Source organism: Trachypithecus francoisi, unplaced genomic scaffold, assembly GCF_009764315.1.
Source record: "Trachypithecus francoisi isolate TF-2019V2 unplaced genomic scaffold, Tfra_2.0 Lachesis_group10, whole genome shotgun sequence".
NCBI classification, from domain to species: domain Eukaryota; kingdom Metazoa; phylum Chordata; class Mammalia; order Primates; family Cercopithecidae; genus Trachypithecus; species Trachypithecus francoisi.
Window position 1 is genome coordinate 70,081,683 of NW_022681455.1, and position 18,488 is coordinate 70,100,170.

The window sequence follows — 18,488 nt, forward strand, 5'->3', positions numbered from 1 at the left end:
ATCAGATGGCTGTAGATGAGTGGTATTATTTCTGAGGACTCTGTTCTGTTCCATTGGTCTATTTCTCTGTTGTGGTACCAGTACCATGCTGTTTTGGTTACTGTAGCCTTGTAGTATAGTTTGAAGTCAGGTAGCGTGACGCCTCCAGCTTTGTCCTTTTGACCTAGGATTGTCTTGGCAATGCGGGCTCTTTTTTGGTTCCATATGAACTTTAAAGCAGTTTTTTCCAATTCTGTGAAGAAAGTCATTGGTAGCTTGATGGGGATGGCATTGAATCTGTAAATGACCTTGGGCAGTATGGCCATTTTCACGATATTGATTCTTCCTATCCATGAGCATGGTATGTTCTTCCATTTGTTTGTGTCCTCTTTGATTTCACTGAGCAGTGGTTTGTAGTTCTCCTTGAAGAGGTCCTTTACATCCCTTGTAAGCTGGATTCCTAGGTATTTTATTCTCTTTGAAGCAATTGTGAATGGAAGTTCATTCCTGATTTGGCTCTCTGCTTGTCTGTTACTGGTGTATAAGAATGCTTGTGATTTTTGCACATTAATTTTGTATCCTGAGACTTTGCTGAAGTTGCTTATCAGCTTAAGGAGATTTTGGGCTGAGACGATGGGGTTTTCTAAATATACAATCATGTCATCTGCAAACAGGGACAATTTGACTTCTTCTTTTCCTAACTGGATACCCTTGATTTCTTTCTCTTGCCTGATTGCCCTAGCCAGAACTTCCAACACTATGTTGAATAGGAGTGGTGAGAGAGGGCATCCCTGTCTTGTACCAGTTTTCAAAGGGAATTTTTCCAGTTTTTGCCCATTCAGTATGATATTGGCTGTGGGTTTGTCATAAATAGCTCTTATTATTTTGAGGTACGTTCCATCAATACCGAATTTATTGAGCGTTTTTAGCATAAAGGGCTGTTGAATTTTGTCAAAAGCCTTTTCTGCGTCTATTGAGATAATCATGTGGTTCTTGTCTTTGGTTCTGTTTATATGCTGGATTACGTTTATTGATTTGCGAATGTTGAACCAGCCTTGCATCCCAGGGATGAAGCCCACTTGATCATGGTGGATAAGCTTTTTGATGTGCTGCTGAATCCGGTTTGCCAGTATTTTATTGAGAATTTTTGCATCAATGTTCATCAGGGATATTGGTCTAAAATTCTCTTTTTTGTTGTGTCTCTGCCAGGCTTTGGTATCAGGATGACGTTGGCCTCATAAAATGAGTTAGGGAGGATTCCCTCTTTTTCTATTGATTGGAATAGTTTCAGAAGGAATGGTACCAGCTCCTCCTTGTACCTCTGGTAGAATTCAGCTGTGAATCCATCTGGTCCTGGACTTTTTTTTGTGGGTAGGCTATTAATTGTTGCCTCAATTTCAGAGCCTGCTATTGGTCTATTCAGGGATTCAACTTCTTCCTGGTTAGTCTTGGGAGAGTGTAAGTGTCCAGGAAATTATCCATTTCTTCTAGATTTTCTAGTTGATTTGCGTAGAGGCATTTATAGTATTCTCTGATGGTTGTTTGTATTTCTGTGGGGTCGGTGGTGATATCCCCTTTATCATTTTTTATTGCGTCTATTTGATTCCTCTCTCTTTTCTTCTTTATTAGTCTTGCTAGCGGTCTGTCAATTTTGTTGATCTTTTCAAAAAACCAACTCCTGGATTCATTGATTTTTTGGAGGGTTTTTTGTGTCTCTATCTCCTTCAGTTCTGCTCTGATCTTAGTTATTTCTTGCCTTCTGCTAGCTTTTGAATGTGTTTGCTCTTGCCTCTCTAGTTCTTTTAATTGTGATGTTAGAGTGTCAATTTTAGATCTTTCCTGCTTTCTCTTGTGGGCATTTAGTGCTATAAATTCCCTCTACACATTGCTTTAAATGTGTCCCAGAGATTCTGGTATGTTGTATCTTTGTTCTCATTGGTTTCAAAGAACATCTTTATTTCTGCTTTCATTTCGTTATGTACCCAGTAGTCATTCAGGAGCAGGTTGTTCAGTTTCCATGTAGTTGAGCGGTTTTGATTGAGTTTCTTAGTCCTGAGTTCTAGTTTGATTGCACTGTGGTCTGAGAGACAGTTTGTTATAATTTCTGTTCTTGTACATTTGCTGAGGAGTGCTTTACTTCCAATTATGTGGTCAATTTTGGAATAAATGTGATGTGGTGCTGAGAAGAATGTATATTCTGTTGATTTGGGGTGGAGAGTTCTATAGATGTCTATTAGGTCCGCTTGGTGCAGAGATGAGTTCAATTCCTGGATATCCTTGTTAACTTTCTGTCTCGTTGATCTGTCTAATGTTGACAGTGGAGTGTTGAAGTCTCCCATTATTATTGTATGGGAGTCTAAGTCTCTTTGTAGGTCTCTAAGGACTTGCTTTATGAATTTGGGTGCTCCTGTATTGGGTGCATATATATTTAGGAGAGTTAGCTCTTCCTGTTGAATTGATCCCTTTACCATTATGTAATGGCCTTCTTTGTCTCTTTTGATCTTTGATGGTTTAAAGTCTGTTTTATCAGAGACTAGGATTGCAACCCCTGCTTTTTTTTGTTCTCCATGTGCTTGGTAGATCTTCCTCCATCCCTTTATTTTGAGCCTATGTATGTCTCTGCATGTGGGATGGGTCTCCTGAATACAGCAGACTGATGGGTCTTGACTCTTTATCCAGTTTGCCAGTCTGTGTCTTTGAATTGGAGCATTTAGTCCATTTACATTTAAGGTTAATATTGTTATGTGTGAACTTGATCCTGTCATTATGATATTAACTGGTTATTTTGCTCATTAGTTGATGCAGTTTCTTCCTAGCCTCGATGGTCTTTACATTTTGGCATGTTTTTGCAATGGCTGGTACCGGTTGTTCCTTTCCATGTTTAGGGCTTCCTTCAGGGTCTCTTGTAAGGCAGGCCTGGTGGTGACAAAATCTCTAAGCATTTGCTTATCTGTAAAGGATTTTATTTCTCCTTCACTGATGAAACTTAGTTTGGCTGGATATGAAATTCTGGGTTTAAATTCTTTTCTTTAAGAACGTTGAATATTGGCCCCCACTCTCTTCTGGCTTGTAGAGTTTCTGCCGAGAGATCTGCTGTTAGTCTGATGGGCGTCCCTTTGTGGGTAACCCGACCTTTCTCTCTGGCTGCCCTTAAGATTTTTTCCTTCATTTCAACTTTGGTGAATCTGGCAATTATGTGTCTTGGAGTTGCTCTTCTGGAGGAGTATCTTTGTGGCGTTCTCTGTATTTCCTGAATTTGAATGTTGGCCTGCCCTACTAGGTTGGGGAAGTTCTCCTGGATGATATCCTGAAGAGTGTTTTCCAACTTGGTTCCATTTTCCCCCTCACTTTCAGGCACCCCAATCAGACGTAGATTTGGTCTTTTTACATAATCCCATACTTCTTGCAGGCTTTGTTCATTTCTTTTTCTTCTTTTTTCTTTTGGTTTCTCTTCTCGCTTCATTTCATTCATTTGATCCTCAGTCGCTGATACTCTTTCTTCCAGTTGATCCAGTCGGTTACTGAAGCTTGTGCATTTGTCACGTATTTCTCATGTCATGGTTTTCATCTCTGTCATTTCATTTATGATCTTCTCCGCATTAATTAGTCTAGCTGTCAATTCTTCCACTCTTTTTTCAAGATTTTTAGTTTCTTTGCGCTGGGTACGTAATTCCTCCTTTAGCTCTGAGAAGTTTGATGGACTGAAGCCTTCTTCTCTCATCTCGTCAAAGTCATTCTCTGACCAGCTTTGATCCGTTGCTGGCGATGGGCTGCGCTCCTTTGCAGGGGGAGATGCGCTCTTATTTTTTGAATTTCCAGCTTTTCTGCCCTGCTTCTTCCCCATCTTTGTGGTTTTATCTGTCTCTGGTCTTTGATGACGGTGACGTACTGATGGGGTTTTGGTATAGGTGTCCTTCCTGTTTGATAGTTTTCCGTCTGACAGTCAGAAGGACTGTCTGTTGGTCTGTTGGAGATTGCTTGAGGTCCACTCCAGACCCTGTTTGCCTGGGTATCAGCAGCAGAGGTTGCCGAAGATAGAATATTGCTAAAAGCGAGTGTACCTGTCTGATTCTTCCTTTGGAAGTTTCCTCTCAGGGATGACTCCACCCTGTGAGGTGTGGGGTGTCAGACTGCCCCTAGTGGGGGATGTCTCCCAGCTAGGCTACTCAGGGGTCAGGGACCCACCTGAGCAGGCAGTCTGTCCGTTCTCAGATCTGAACCTCCGCGTTGGGAGATCCACGGCTCTCCCCAAAGCTGTCAGACAGAGTCGTTCGCGTCTGCACCGGCCCCCGCTGCTTCCCCTGTTGGACCTCAGCTGTGGGTCTGTCCCCAGAGGTGGAGTCTACAGAGACAGGCAGGCTTCCTTGAGCTGCTGTGAGCTCCACCCAGTTCGAGCTTCCCAGCGGCTTTGTTTACCTACTTAAGCCTCAGCAATGGCGGGTGCCCCTCCCCCAGCCTCGCTGCTGCCTTGCGGATAGATCGCCGCAGACGGCTGTGTTAGCAGTGAGGGAGGCTCCGTGGGCCTGGGACCCTCCCGGCCAGGTGTGGGATATATTCTCCTGGTGTGCCTGTTTCCTTAAAGCGCAGTATTGGGGTGGGAGTTACCCGATTTTCCAGGTGTTGTGTGTCTCAGTTCCCCTGGCTAGGAAAACGGATTTCCTTCCCCCTTGCGCTTCCAGGTGAGGCGATGCCTCGCCCTGCTTCAGCTCACGCTGGTCAGGCTGCAGCAGCTGACCAGCACCGATGGTCCGGCACTCCCTAGAGAGATGACCCCAGTACCTCAGTTGAAAATGCAGAAATCACCGGTCTTTTGTGTCACTCGCGCTGGGAGTTGGAGACTGGAGCTGTTCCTATTCGGCCATCTTGCTCCGCCCCCCCCTTTTTTTTTTTTAAACAGAGTCTTGCTCTGTCGCCCAGGCTGGAGTGCAGCGGCGAGATCTCGGCTCACTGCAAGCTCCACCTCCTGGGTTCACGCCATTCTCCTGCCTCAGCCTCCTGTAGTCCTCAGTACAGGTGCCTGCCACCACGCCTAGCTAATTTTTTGTATTTTTAGTAGAGATGGGGTTTCACTGTGTTAGCCAGGATGGTCTCGATCTCCTAACCTCATGATCTGCCCGCCTTGGCCTCCCAAAGTGCTGGGATTACAGGCATGAGCCACCGCGCCCAGCCACCACTGCCTCTTAGGCTTCTTAATATCCTTATCATTTAAGAAAAATAAGAAAGGTCTTCTATGTTTTACCAAAATTATGTGAGGACAAATGAGGAAACACTGTAACTCCTGCAAGGTAAGTGATAAAAATAATAAACATTGATTGCCTTTGCTTTTGTAAAGAGCTATCAAAGACAAGCTTCTAGGGGCTTCAATAAGGAAGGACAGGACCATTGTTAATAACATCAAATTTCCACTAGAGCTTTCCTCCAGATAAGTCAAATATTCTCAATATTATTCACTAATCTCTTCAGCTGCCATTTCAGTAAATAGCGAGCATTTTATTTCAACTAAAACCAAGCAAGAGAAAATGAACTGCTTTATCCTGAGGTACAGCAGCAAAGGCACCAGAACTTGTCTCATGGCTTACCCAGCAAGGGTCAGAAGAACCATCCCTAATTTAAATAATCTCAACTGAATGTAACAAATTTTTATATTTTCAACTCATATGAAAATAAAACAGTGAGACCCCATCCAAAGGGGGATTTAAAGAGTACCTCTAAACAAAACACAGTGAGATCAGACCCAGCATCTGGATTTGAAGAAGAACACTTTTCCTCTTATGAATCTATCCCATTGTCTAGATTGCTGGTAATGGCTTTTTTTAATGTAAATTGTTATTGAGATAATTGTAGATTCACATGCCATTGTAAGATATAGTAGACATATCCTGTGTATACTTTACCCAATTTCCCAAAAAGGTAACATTTTGTAAAACTATAGTATAATACCACAACCAGGATAATAATATTGATACAGCTCACAAATCTCATTCAGATTTCTCCAGTTTTACTTGAATACATTTGTGGTCGGGGGCGCGGTATTAGCTCTGTACAGTTTTATCACATGCAGAGATTAGTATATCTAACACAACAGTCAAGATATTGGACAATTCCATTGTAATGAGGATCTCTCAAGTTGCCCCTTTCTAATCACATCCACCTTCTCCTTCACACTTGCACACCTCTTCCCTTCCCCAGCCTGACGCCAGTAACCACTAATCTGTTCTCCATATCTGAAATGTTTTTATTTCAAAAATGTTATATAAATGGAATAATACAGTGTATAACTTTTCAAGACTGGCTTTTTTTGTGCTTAATATAATTCCCTGGCAATTCATTTATGTTACTCTGTGTATCAATAGTTGATTCATTTTTATTATTGAGTAGCATTCCATGGTATGGAGGCAACAGAGCTTGTTTAACCATTCTCATGGTGAAGGATATCTGGGCTGTTTTGGGGGTCTGGTCATTATGAATAATTTTGCTGTGAACATTCATGTACAGGTTTTTGTACAAACATAAGTTTTCATGTCTCTGACATGAATGCCCAAGAGTACAATTGCTGAGTCATATGGTAACTATATGTCCAATTTTATAAGAAACTACCATGATCAGAGGGATTATACTGTTTCACATTCCCATCAGCAGTGTTTGAATGGTCTGGCTTCTCCGCATCCTCCCTAGCATTTTGTGTTGTCACTATTTTTTGCCACTATTTTTTATTTTATACATTCTGCTTGCTGTGTAGTGATATCATTGTGATCTAATTTGCATTTTACTGATGGCTAATGATGTCAAATATCTTTTCATGTGCTTCTTTGCCATATATGTAACCTCTTTTATGTATGTCCTCTTTTATGAATACCCTGTTTATATCTTTGCCAATTTTCTAATTGAGGTTTTGGTTTTTTACTGTTGAATTTTAAGGTTTCTTTATATATTTTAGATAGTAGTCCTTTGTCAGATATGTGGTTTACAAACGTTTTCTCCCAGTCTATGGCTTGTCTTTTCATCCTTAGTACCTGGGCTCTCATGGAGTAAGTTTTTACTTTTGATAGAGTCCAATTTCTCATTTTTTCCTTTTATAACTTCTGCTTTTGATGTCAAGACTAAGAACTCTTTGCTTAGTCCAAATCCTAAAAATGTCTCCAATTTTTTTTTTTTTTTTTTGTGGCGGAGTCTCACTCTGTCGCCCAGGCTGGAGTGCAGTGGCACGATCTCAGCTCACTGCAAGCTCCACCTCCCGGGTTCACGCCATTCTCCTGCCTCAGCCTCCCGAATAGCTGGGACTACAGGCGCCCACCACCGCGCCTGGCTAATTTTTTGCATTTTTAGTAGAGACAGAGTTTCACCATGTTGGCCAGGATGGTCTCGATCTCCTGACCTCATGATCCGCCCGCCTCGGCCTCCCAAAGTGCTGGGATTACAGGCGTGAGCCACCGCCCCCGGTCGTCTCCATTTTTTTTACTACAAATTTTATTATTTTATGTTTAATTTTTAAACCTATGGTCCATTTTTAAGTGATTTTCATAAGATAGGAAGTATAGATTAAGGTCCACTTTTTTGCCTATAGAAGTTCAATTTTTCCAGCATCATTTGTTGAGGGCTCTTCTTCATCCATTGAAATGCTTTTGCACCTTTAAAACAAATCAATTGAGCATATTTGTGTGGGTCTAGTTCTGAATTCTCCATTCTGTTCACTGTTCTATATGTCTATCCCTCCACCAATCCACAGTCTTGATTACTGGAGCTATAATAGTAGGCGTTAATGTCAGGTAAAGTGATTGATCTTGTTTTAGTCTTCTTTGACAGCGTTGCTTTAGTTATTCCAGGTCCTGTGCATTTCCATATAAATTTTAAAATAAGTTTGTATCTACCCCCCAAAAAAAATTGCTGAGATTTTGACAGGAATTTTATTAGACCTGCAGATCAATTTGGGAAGAACTGACATCTTTACTATGTTGAGTCTTCCAATTCATAAACACGGTGTTTCTCCTCACTTATTTAGGTCTTCTCTGATTTCTTTTATCTGCATTTTGTAATCTCAATGCACATAAACTGTATGTGTTTTTCTAAGTGGATATTTAAGTTTTATTTTTATTTGGAATTATTATAAATAATATTGTTTCTAATTTTCATTTCCATATGATCATTGTTAGTATAAAGAAATGATTCATTCTTTACATTGATCATATATCGTGCAGCCTTAGTGAACTCACTCGTTTCAAGAGTGTCTTCGTAGATTCCTTTGGATTTTTCTGTAGACTGTCATGTCATTTGTAAATAGAGACCATTTTATGTTTACCGTTCCAAACTGCATGCCTTTTTTTTTCTTTTATTTGGTTTATTGCAGCAACTATTAATATAACTTACAATACTATCTTGAATAAGAGTGATGAAAATATACATCTTGGTTGTTCTTAATATTAGGGAAAAGCATTCAGTCTTTCACTATTAAGTATGATGTTAGGTTTGTTGTAAATGCTATTTATCTAATTAAACGGTTAAACCTATTTTCCTAACTTCCTGAGAGTTTTTTTAATCATAAATGGGTGTTGGATTTTGTCAAATGCTATTTCTTCATCAATTTATATGGTTATATTTTTTTCTTTAGCTTTATTATATAATGCATTATATTGATTGAGTTTAACCATTGAGCTAGCCTTGCATACCTGGAATAAATCCTACTTGCCTATATATTGACTGATTGACTAGCAAAAATATTTACTAATATTTTGCTGAGGATTTTTGTGTCTAAGTTTATGATATATATTGGTATGTACTTTTTGTTTTGCTTCGTTTTATTGTCTTTGTCTGGTTTTGGTGTCAGGGTAATACTGACTTCATAAAAAGATTGAGGAAGTTTTTTCTCCTCTATTTTCTGGGAGAAATTGTGTGAAAATGATATATTCTTATTTAAATGTTTGGTTGATTTTCCCAGTGAAACCATTTGGCCTGGACATTTCTGTTTGGGGAGATTTTAACTATCAATTCAATTGCTTTAGAGGTTATAGGGCTACCTAGATTGTCTGTTTCTTCTTTGTTGAGTTTTGGTAGCTTGTAGTTTTAAAGTATTTGGTCCATTTCTTCTAAGTTATCAAGTGTATGTGCATAAAGTTACTCATAGTACTCCTTCATTTCTTCAGTGGCTGTAGAAACTGTAGTGATATCCCCTATTACATTCCTGACATTGGGGATTTTTGTCAGCTTTCAAGAAAGAGATTTATCAACTTTGTTGATTTTCTCAGGGAACTACTTTTTTGTTTCATGGATTTTCCATATTGTTTTCCTGTGTTCAGTTTCATTAATTTATGCTCTTTTCTATATTATTTCCTTCTGTCTTCTTCCTTTGGGTTTATTTTCCAATTTCTTGAGGTAGGAACTAAGATTATTAATATGAGACCTTTCTTCATCTATAATGTAAGCATTTAGTGCTGTAAATTTTCCTCTCAGCACTGCTTTTACTGCATCCTACATATTTTGTGATGTCATTTTTTTATTTTCATTCAGTTCAATGTATTTTTTTAATTTTTTGAGACTTTCTCTTTGACTAATGGATTACTGAGAAGAATATTGTTTAATTTCCACATGTTTAGAGATTTGCTTGTCTTTCTGTTATTGATTTCTAGTTTTATTACATTGTGGCTTGAGAACACATTCTGTCTGATTTTATTCTTTTAAACTTGTTGAAATTTGTTTATGACCCAGAACATAATCTATCTTAATAAATGTGCATGGATGCTTTTTAAAAATGTGTATTCTGCTGATGTTAGGTGAAATGTCTCATATCTGTCAGATCCTGTAGGTTGAATGCATTGTTCAAATAGTTCGCATACTTGTTAAATTTCTTTCTAGTAGTTCTATGCCCATAGTTCTGAGCAAGGATAAGGTGTGGTGATGAAGTCCCCAAATACGACTTAACATTTGTCTATTTTTCCTTTCAACCCTATTAGTTTCCCTTTATGAATTTTGAGACTCTCCTGTCATTTTTCCCTCAATTCCTTAAAAAAAAAAAAGCAGTAAACAATATTTCTGAACAATAAGGCTTGAATAAAGAACTTGTACATGTAATTTATCCTGCCTTACTGCAACATAGTAATAGTGCAGTGACCTTGACATACCTAAGAACAATGGGCATCTGTCATTTGTTAAGAACAGTGGTGTGAGATGGTATCTCATTGTGGTTTTGATTTGCATTTCTCTGATGGCCAGTGATGATGAGCATTTTTTCATGTGTCTGTTGGCTGTATGGATGTCTTCTTTTGAGAAATGTCTGTTCATATCCTTTCCCCACTTTTTGATAGGGTTGTTTGTTTTTTTCTTGTATATTTGTTTGAGTTCTTTGTAGATTCTGGATATTAGCCCTTTGTCAGATGAGTAGGTTGCAAAAATTTTTTCCCATTCTGTAGGTTGCCTGTTCACTCTGATGGTAGTTTCTTTAGCTGTGCAAAAGCTCTTTAGTTTAATTAGATCCCATGTGTCAATTTTTGCTTTTGCTGCCGTTGCTTTTGGTGTTTTAGACATGAAGTCCTTGCCCATGCCTATGTCCTGAATGGTACTACCTAGATTTTCTTCTAGGGTTTTTATGGTATTAGGTCTAACGGAAACAACAGGTGTTGGAGAGGATGTGGAGAAATAGGAACACTTTTACACTGTTGGTGGGATTGTAAACTAGTTCAACCATTATGGAAAACAGTATGGCGATTCCTCAAGGATCTAGAACTAGATGTACCATAGGACCCAGCCATCCCACTACTGGGTATATACCCAAAGGATTATAAATTACTCTACTACAAAGACACATGCACACGTATGTTTATGGCGGCACTATTCACAATAGCAAAGACTTGGAATCAACCCAAATGTCTATCTGTGACAGACTGGATTAAGAAAATGTGGCACATATACACCATGGAATACTATGCAGCCATCAAAAAGGATGAGTTTGCGTCCTTTGTAGGGACATGGATGCAGCTGGAAACCATCATTCTTAGCAAACTATCACAAGAAGAGAAAACCAAACACCGCATGTTCTCACTCATAGGTGGGAACTGAACAATGAGATCACTTGGACTCGGGAAGGGGAACATCACACACTGGGGCCTATCATGGGGAGGGGGGAGGAGGGAGGGATTGCATTGGGGAGTTATACATGATATAAGCGTCATGCACATGTACCCTAGAACTTAAAGTATAATTAAAAAAAAAAAAGATAGAAAAGATATATATCTCAAACCTCCTCAGGTCCAACTTTAGTCCATGCTGCAAAAAAAAAAAAAAGAAAAAGAACAGTGGACATACTGGTGTCATCTGTTTCCATGAAAAACAAAAATTACTACACAGTAGTGTTCGGGGACACATGCCACATTTGGGATTTTCTTGGGATCCCTTATAATATGAGTACTCACAACTGGCGTTCCAAATGTCCTGGCATAAGTAGGAATTAGGGGCAGGGATTAAAAAGTGGATCTGCCATTTAACCTAAGTTGGGCACAGGCACAACTACATGGGCATTTTGGGCTTGAGTATGTTTTCTGTATTTGGAAAGATGTGCTGGATTAACAACAAATGATCTGGCACTTTAGATACCTTAATAAATGAACAGACTCAACTAGCCAGATATACATTCAAAACCAAAACAAAGCAAAAACCAGACAAAACCTTCGGATTATTAATGAGTGTATGTTGACCCTCATTTTGGTTATCTGCATAAAGTCATCTTTGAAGGTTTATCCTGTAAGTAGTTTTGAATAACGGTGAGTAAGCAGTGATGATATTGGATATTTATTTCCCATCATGAGAAATATTTGTGGATTACTTAGTGCAAAATAAAAGAAGGATAGAATGATAGCTCTACTAGTCCTTTCAAAAGTGCAGCATATCATCCCATGCTCTAACTAAAGAAACAGACATTTGCCTGAAATTTGCAACAAAAATGCCACTTTTATAAATTTGGTAACAGTTTTTATCCTGCGAGTAGAATGGGAGAGTGGGGAGTAGGTTAGAATGTTTACTTTCTCTGCTTTCTATTTCTGTGATGTTTGGAAGTTTTAATAAAGATAATATATTACTTTTACAATTAAGCTATTATGATAAAAATCTATAAATATTGCTCTACATTATAAATGTTGAATCAACCCTTGTTTTAAAACAAGAAAGGAAATTATTTTTAAAGGAAAAACGATTTTGATAAATTAAGTGCCTGTCCGTATAGAGACAACAAGATGACCGTGCTAAGCTTGCTCCAGAAATGCTTTCGTTTTACAAATTCCATTTGGTTTTTCATTCTATCACTGACTGTTTAATGAGCCACTTTAGCTGGCCTTTCCCCAGGGTTAACTCACAACTCTTCCTAAATAATCTCAGTCATTTTCCTGGAGCAGGTGTTGTTTTCTAGGCAGCTCTTGCCAAAGGGCAGCATAATAATTAACAAGCTTCAGATCAGAAGGATTCAGGGTCTCATTTCTCGCAAAGGATATGTGTCTCACACTGTAATACTTTTGAAACTTACTGTTTTTTAAGGCGATTTTGACACTGTAACGAAAGAATTCAGTATACTTCTAAATATTTGCTTCTTTTTCTCTGAGAACAACTCTCGAAGATTTAGAGATTATGTCACTCCTTGCAGCAAAATGAAGCTCTATTTTCTGTAAAACTTGCCATTATATTTCAGGATTCGCTATTTTATTTCGGATATTTCACATGTTACTGGGTAGCTAAAGTCAGCTACACTATAAATTCCAGACGAGAGAGATCCATTATTCAGCCTGCACATTTAGTATTGAAACTGACTCCCAAATTTGCAAAGTATTAGTGACTTGAAAAGGAAGAGAATTCCATGATAGGAAATGCAGACAGTATGAGGTTCAAATGCTCTTCAGATTTAGTTTGATTTGGAAAAAGGAAATGTTCTTAACTTTAGATATTAACAACTAGATCCTTTAGACAAAGTGCCTAAATGTCCAAAAATATTCATAGAGCTTCTTACTGTGGCTTGCTCCATAATGCTTCTCTCTGATATGTCTTATCTGATATTTTAGGAGTTCGTGATGATTGTCGTCTTTGGTTTGGAGTTCATCATTCGAATCTGGTCTGCGGGTTGCTGTTGTCGGTATAGAGGATGGCAAGGAAGACTGAGGTTTGCTCGAAAGCCCTTCTGTGTTATAGGTGAATATCAGAGTCTCAGATACCTGGACTGATGACACCAACATTCTTTTCTTCTATCTCCTGTTTTGCAATATTTGATTAATATTAAAAGCTAACATCCATGGAGTACTTATCATGGACCAGGCACTCGTGTTTTGAAAATGTTGACGCATTTAATGTTGACTCCACAGCATTATGAGGTAGATATTTTTATTATCCCCATTTTACAGTTGAAGAATTTGAGGTGAAGAGAGGCTGAGTTAGTTGCTGAATTCATACAGCTACTAAATGGTAGAGCTGGAATTTTAGCCAGGCAATCTGGCTCTAGAATACCAACTTATATCAATTAACTTATATGGAAATACATGGTTCTCCAGTGTTGCCCTGATTTAGGGGAACATTGATTTCAGTGAGTATAAAAAACCCTTTTTGCTCTACAGTATGACACCAGGTTATGCTCTGGATCAGCTGGAATAGATGGCAATATATTGGTACTGGTAATGCATATCAATTAACATTCTTCAAAAATGATTATAAGTATGGTTTACTTAATGCATTGGTAACTGTAGACTGGACAAAGTGCTCTACACCCTAAAATATGAGTCCTCTACCCTCCAACCCAAAATACTCAAATACATAGCACATCTCTGCACCTCCCTAGCTGCTATGGTTTCTGAGAGACATCATTCACCTGGGTTCCAGCTTGAAATTGTACTTCCTAATGAAGATGCCGTAGAGCATTCTGGAATTAAGATCTGGCATTTCCCAGTAATATTTAAAAGTATTATAAAATTGAAAAGTATATATGTAAAAGCTATTATTTATTATTATTATTATTATTTAGCAGCTAAATCTCGCTTCTTAGGCAGCCATTCAAACCCAAATACTGCAAATTCTTGATGAGGCTTGTTTATTTCAACTATTTTCAACCTGAAAAAGTAGGCTTTTAATTTACAAAATAGTTTAGGCTATCTTCTTCAGCTAGCATAGGTTTTCTGTTTTGTTTTAGGAGTCAGGAATTGTTGAGTGATCTTCTTAGTTTCCTCCCTTACTCCTGTTCCCTATGGTGGGGGCAGAGTGGATTTAAGGAAGAAAGTGTATCACCATCCATGGACACTGTTAAGAAGAATCCTTTATTCCACACTTCTTTCATAGTATGCACATCTCAAAAGTCTCCACTTACTAAACCAGAATTTATGGAAATGTGGCTGTGTGTGAGGCATTGGTGTTACAACAGTGAATCTAGTGGAATTCTCAGTTAAATCTATCTTAAAATATCTTGTTTGGCCCTCATGAATGCAGTCTGTTTGTCCAGCTGTCTATCTTCTCCAATAATAAGCTTTACTTCTTTTTGGAAGCCATCATGCTAAGGTATGGAGCAAAGTAGGTGGTAACTCCAAGCCTTGCAGGTTCATAAAGCCCCAAGGCATATTAGTGAAGGCATTAGATTTTTCTCCCTGGAGATGGTTTTTTCTCTCTGAATTCTCTACTCAGGCAGCATTACAAAGGACTGTAACTTGATGTGAAACTACTGCACAACAAGTACTTTCTGTCCCATAAGGGGCCCAAACAAAACAATTCACAAGGCAGATGGTTAGCCAAGATTCACTCAACTTCTACAGGATAAGGTCAGTTCATGGATGACTGGAAAAATGTTTCATTCCAGATTTTAAAACCAATTAAAAATTGGCTTTGTTCCAATTCCAGAAGCAATGCCAATGTATCTCTGGCCTCCATGCGAAAAAGAAAGCTTTTTCCCAGATGTCTGCTGCCTTTTGATAGCTGTTTTCGGCTATGGATACATCAACACATCTTAGTCCTTTAGTCTTTGTCTTCCTGTCTCAGGTCCTTGAAGGTCTTGATATAACATGTAGTTCTAAAAATGGTATTATGTTATCTGTAATCTTACTTGCCTTTAGACCTATCAATAGTGACCTTAAAAATGTAGTATGATGCCTGGCGCACTCACTCCTGCCTGTAATCCCAGCCCTTTGGAAGGCTGAGGAAGGCAGATCACTTGAGCCCACAAGTTTAAGACCAGCCTGGGATGGAAAGACCCTGTCTCTACAAAAATTTAAAAATTAGCCGGGCATGGTGACACGAACCTGTAGTCCCAGTTACTCAGAAGGCTGAGACTGGAGGATCACTTGAGCCCAGGAGTTTGAGGCTGCAGTGAGCCATGTTCCTGCCACTACACTCCAGCCTGAGTAAAAAGAGTAAGACCCTGTCTCAAAAAAGTACTAGTATGACATGGTTTAGGCATAATTGCAGTTTTGTAAACCTTTCAGACCTTTTCTTTATTTAGATATTTTACCTCTAGTAAATTAATTGCTTTGGAAGAAAATTTCATGGATAAATATATATAATGAATCCCCATTAGAACCAAGTCTACATTTGTACTTATAGTTAGGATAACTATGAATTTTTTTAATCTTTTATTAAATGTACGTGTTTGACCCATGGTCCAGCTGAATGGATGTTATAGTGAAGCATGTTCAAATGTGGCTTACTTATCAGTATGAGGTCAGTAAAATTTAACCTACACTAAAGAATCAAACATCATCTTCCTGAAGGCAGCAAGCTGTACCAGATGACTATTGAGACTATTTCTAGGCCTGTCCAACAGGTTCATAAAAATGCTTGATGTAACTGGTAAAATACTAAAGTGAACACTGTAGTCTGCTTGTTCAACCTAATTTACTGTGACAAAATGAAAAAAGGAATAGCATCTCTTATGTGTCCATGATAACTGTTCTGAATGGATGTTTGGAAATGTAGCTAAAACCTCTCAAAACTTCATATATTTGTAAGATTTGATTACTCTGAATATGCCAAGTACACACCCAAATGTTTTTAGAAGTCTTGAGCATTCGAGAAAAGAACATAGAAAAGATTGTGGTAGATTGTGCCTTCAACCTGGGAAATGCTTTCTGTAAGCACACCAATGTTTTTCTTTCCAGTTGGAAACAGACTGAAGCTGCTACAGTGGTCAGCTAACAAGTCTCTTGTAGTATTGCACCCTTTTGACAAAGGCCCAATTGATAGAAGTTTTATGGACTAATTCCTAAAGATTTTAGCATGTCCCCTTCTGAACTGCCCACCTTCCTTATCCCTGCACCCTAGCCAAAACCAAGAGCATTTCAAAAGTTCATTGATTTCACAAATCATAAAATCATTACATATTTGTGTTTGGAAAACGTATTTTAAACAATTGTAACATAAGGGAAGAAACAAATCTATTTAACTCTTTTTAATTAGGTACTTTCTTTCATTACTACTGTATATTGATTTATCTCTGCTTGGTTTTAAGCATTTGCTTTGAAAATTGGTAAAATCTTATCTCGAATATAAAATTCTTCCTCATATATCTATCTGTTCAATTTTTATGTCTCCTCTAAGACTCTTCTGTCATAATAACTTGTCTAGAGCTATGAGCACTAATTGCTGCATTGCTGATTTGGACAGTCAAATGTGTTTTGGGATGACCACCCAAGCTGCCCTTCATTTACCTGGACAGGCTGCTTTATGATTTCTCTATGTGAAAACACAAAACACTCAACCGATAACACTGGATAAAGAATTTGTGAATAACCTCTAAGACTGATTTCATAGTCATTCTTTTTTCTAGCTTTCATTACTGACCTACCCAAAAATTGCAGATAGACCAAAGGCTGAAATTCGGATCACCAATAATGAGCCTGATGTGTCAGGAAGCCAACAAATTACTTTTCACAGTGGTTTTTGTTTAGATTCCTTGGTGACGCTTTCCAAAGGCAGATATAACAGGGCCATATTTTTCAGTCTTGCAGGGAGTCTCAGTGAGAAAATACCAGCCTGTTATTAGTCTTGGATCTGTATTTGATGCTAAGTGTAAGTTGATTTCTTATTGTTATTTTAACAGTTTATTTTCAGTGTAATTATTTCCACAAGAGGACAAAAGAGGCATAAAATAAAATTTTATTTTATCCTACGTGGATAAAATAAAATTGAAGCCTTTATTAAAATCAACCAGATGGCTGAGGCTACTCTAATATACCTATGATTTCATCTTATTAAAAGGCAACTTAAGTTGCTAATGTGTTCAAAAGTTAGATCACAGACTCCCAAAACTGCAACTGTGTTCTAAATTGATTTGAGACATCATTTTTCTGTTTCTGTCTTCTCTATCTTTTGTTACAAGAGACTTACACTTGAGTGACATTATTTTCTATACCTTCTACTCCCTTTTCCCCTTTAGTAGAAATTATATTATTTCACTTATTTTCTGTTAGTCATACGCTCTTCTGTGACTTTTTACTTCTAAGTGTTCAAACTCCCTCAGTGCACATAGATTCCTTCCATGTGATTAACTGGACCATCTGAGGACAATTAAAATCTGTTGGATTGAATGATCACAAAAACATTAAAACAATTTTAATCCCTCTAGTTAATAATAGCTGATATTTACTGAGAACTACTATATATTAGGTACTACTCTAAGCGCTTTATAAATATGGTCTTATTTAATTCTACGTAAGTTTTGTAATGTCCCTATTTATTTTATTGTATTGTATTGTATTGTATTTTTTGAGACAGAGTTTCCCTCTATCACCCAGGCTGGAGTCCAGTGGCACAGTCTCAGCTCACTGCAACCTCCACCTCCTGGGTTCAAGCCATTCTCATGCCCCAGCCTCCCGAGTAGCTGGGACTACAGGCACACACCACCACACCCAGCTAATTTTTGCATTTTTAGTAGAGATAGGATTTCACTGTGTTGGCCAGGCTGGTCTTGAACTCCTGGCCTCAAGTGATCCACCTGCCTCAGCCTCCCAAAGTGCTGGTATTACAGGTGTGAGACACCATGCCTGTCCTTTATAATGTCCCATTTTATAGACGAGGAAGTAAGACAAGACTTAAGAAATATGCCCAAAGTTAAAAAAAAAAAAGATAGGTGAAAGAACCTGGATTTATTTCTCTTTATTTCACTCTAGAAAAGTATACATACCCAACTGGAAAATTGTCTTTACTGTTTATTAGCATTTTAAAATTAAATTTAATTGAGCCTTATCTATTGTCATCAACTTGTAAACAAAAGAACATGATACTATTATGCTTATCATTAGTAATTCAAAATCTTTAAAGAAAAGCCAGACTTTATAGAACATTAAATGCAGTATCAGCCTTAATTATATTAACTAAATTATGTTACCTATTGCTGCTCTCTAACCTGAAGGGGAAATTAGGACCTAAAATAGACTGACTTGGCCTGTATCAAACTTGCATGCTCTTGAGTTGATGTTATCATGAGGCTCCCTGTGTATTTCCAAATTGGAGACATCTCGAGAGTAAGTAGCATCACTCGCAGGAATACCTTCAAATGTTTTTTAACATTA

General features: G+C 38.1%; 1 protein-coding gene across 2 annotated transcripts in view; it reads left to right on the forward strand.

The window, feature by feature from the left end:
• KCNQ5 (potassium voltage-gated channel subfamily Q member 5) overlaps positions 1–18,488 on the forward strand; it is a 591,803-nt gene that overhangs the window by 415,062 nt on the left and 158,253 nt on the right. For both annotated transcript variants that reach the window (XM_033217657.1, XM_033217658.1), the window contains exon 3: positions 13,011–13,137. In XM_033217657.1, coding sequence (XP_033073548.1) covers positions 13,011–13,137 — 127 coding nt within the window. The remainder of the gene's footprint in view (positions 1–13,010; positions 13,138–18,488) is intronic.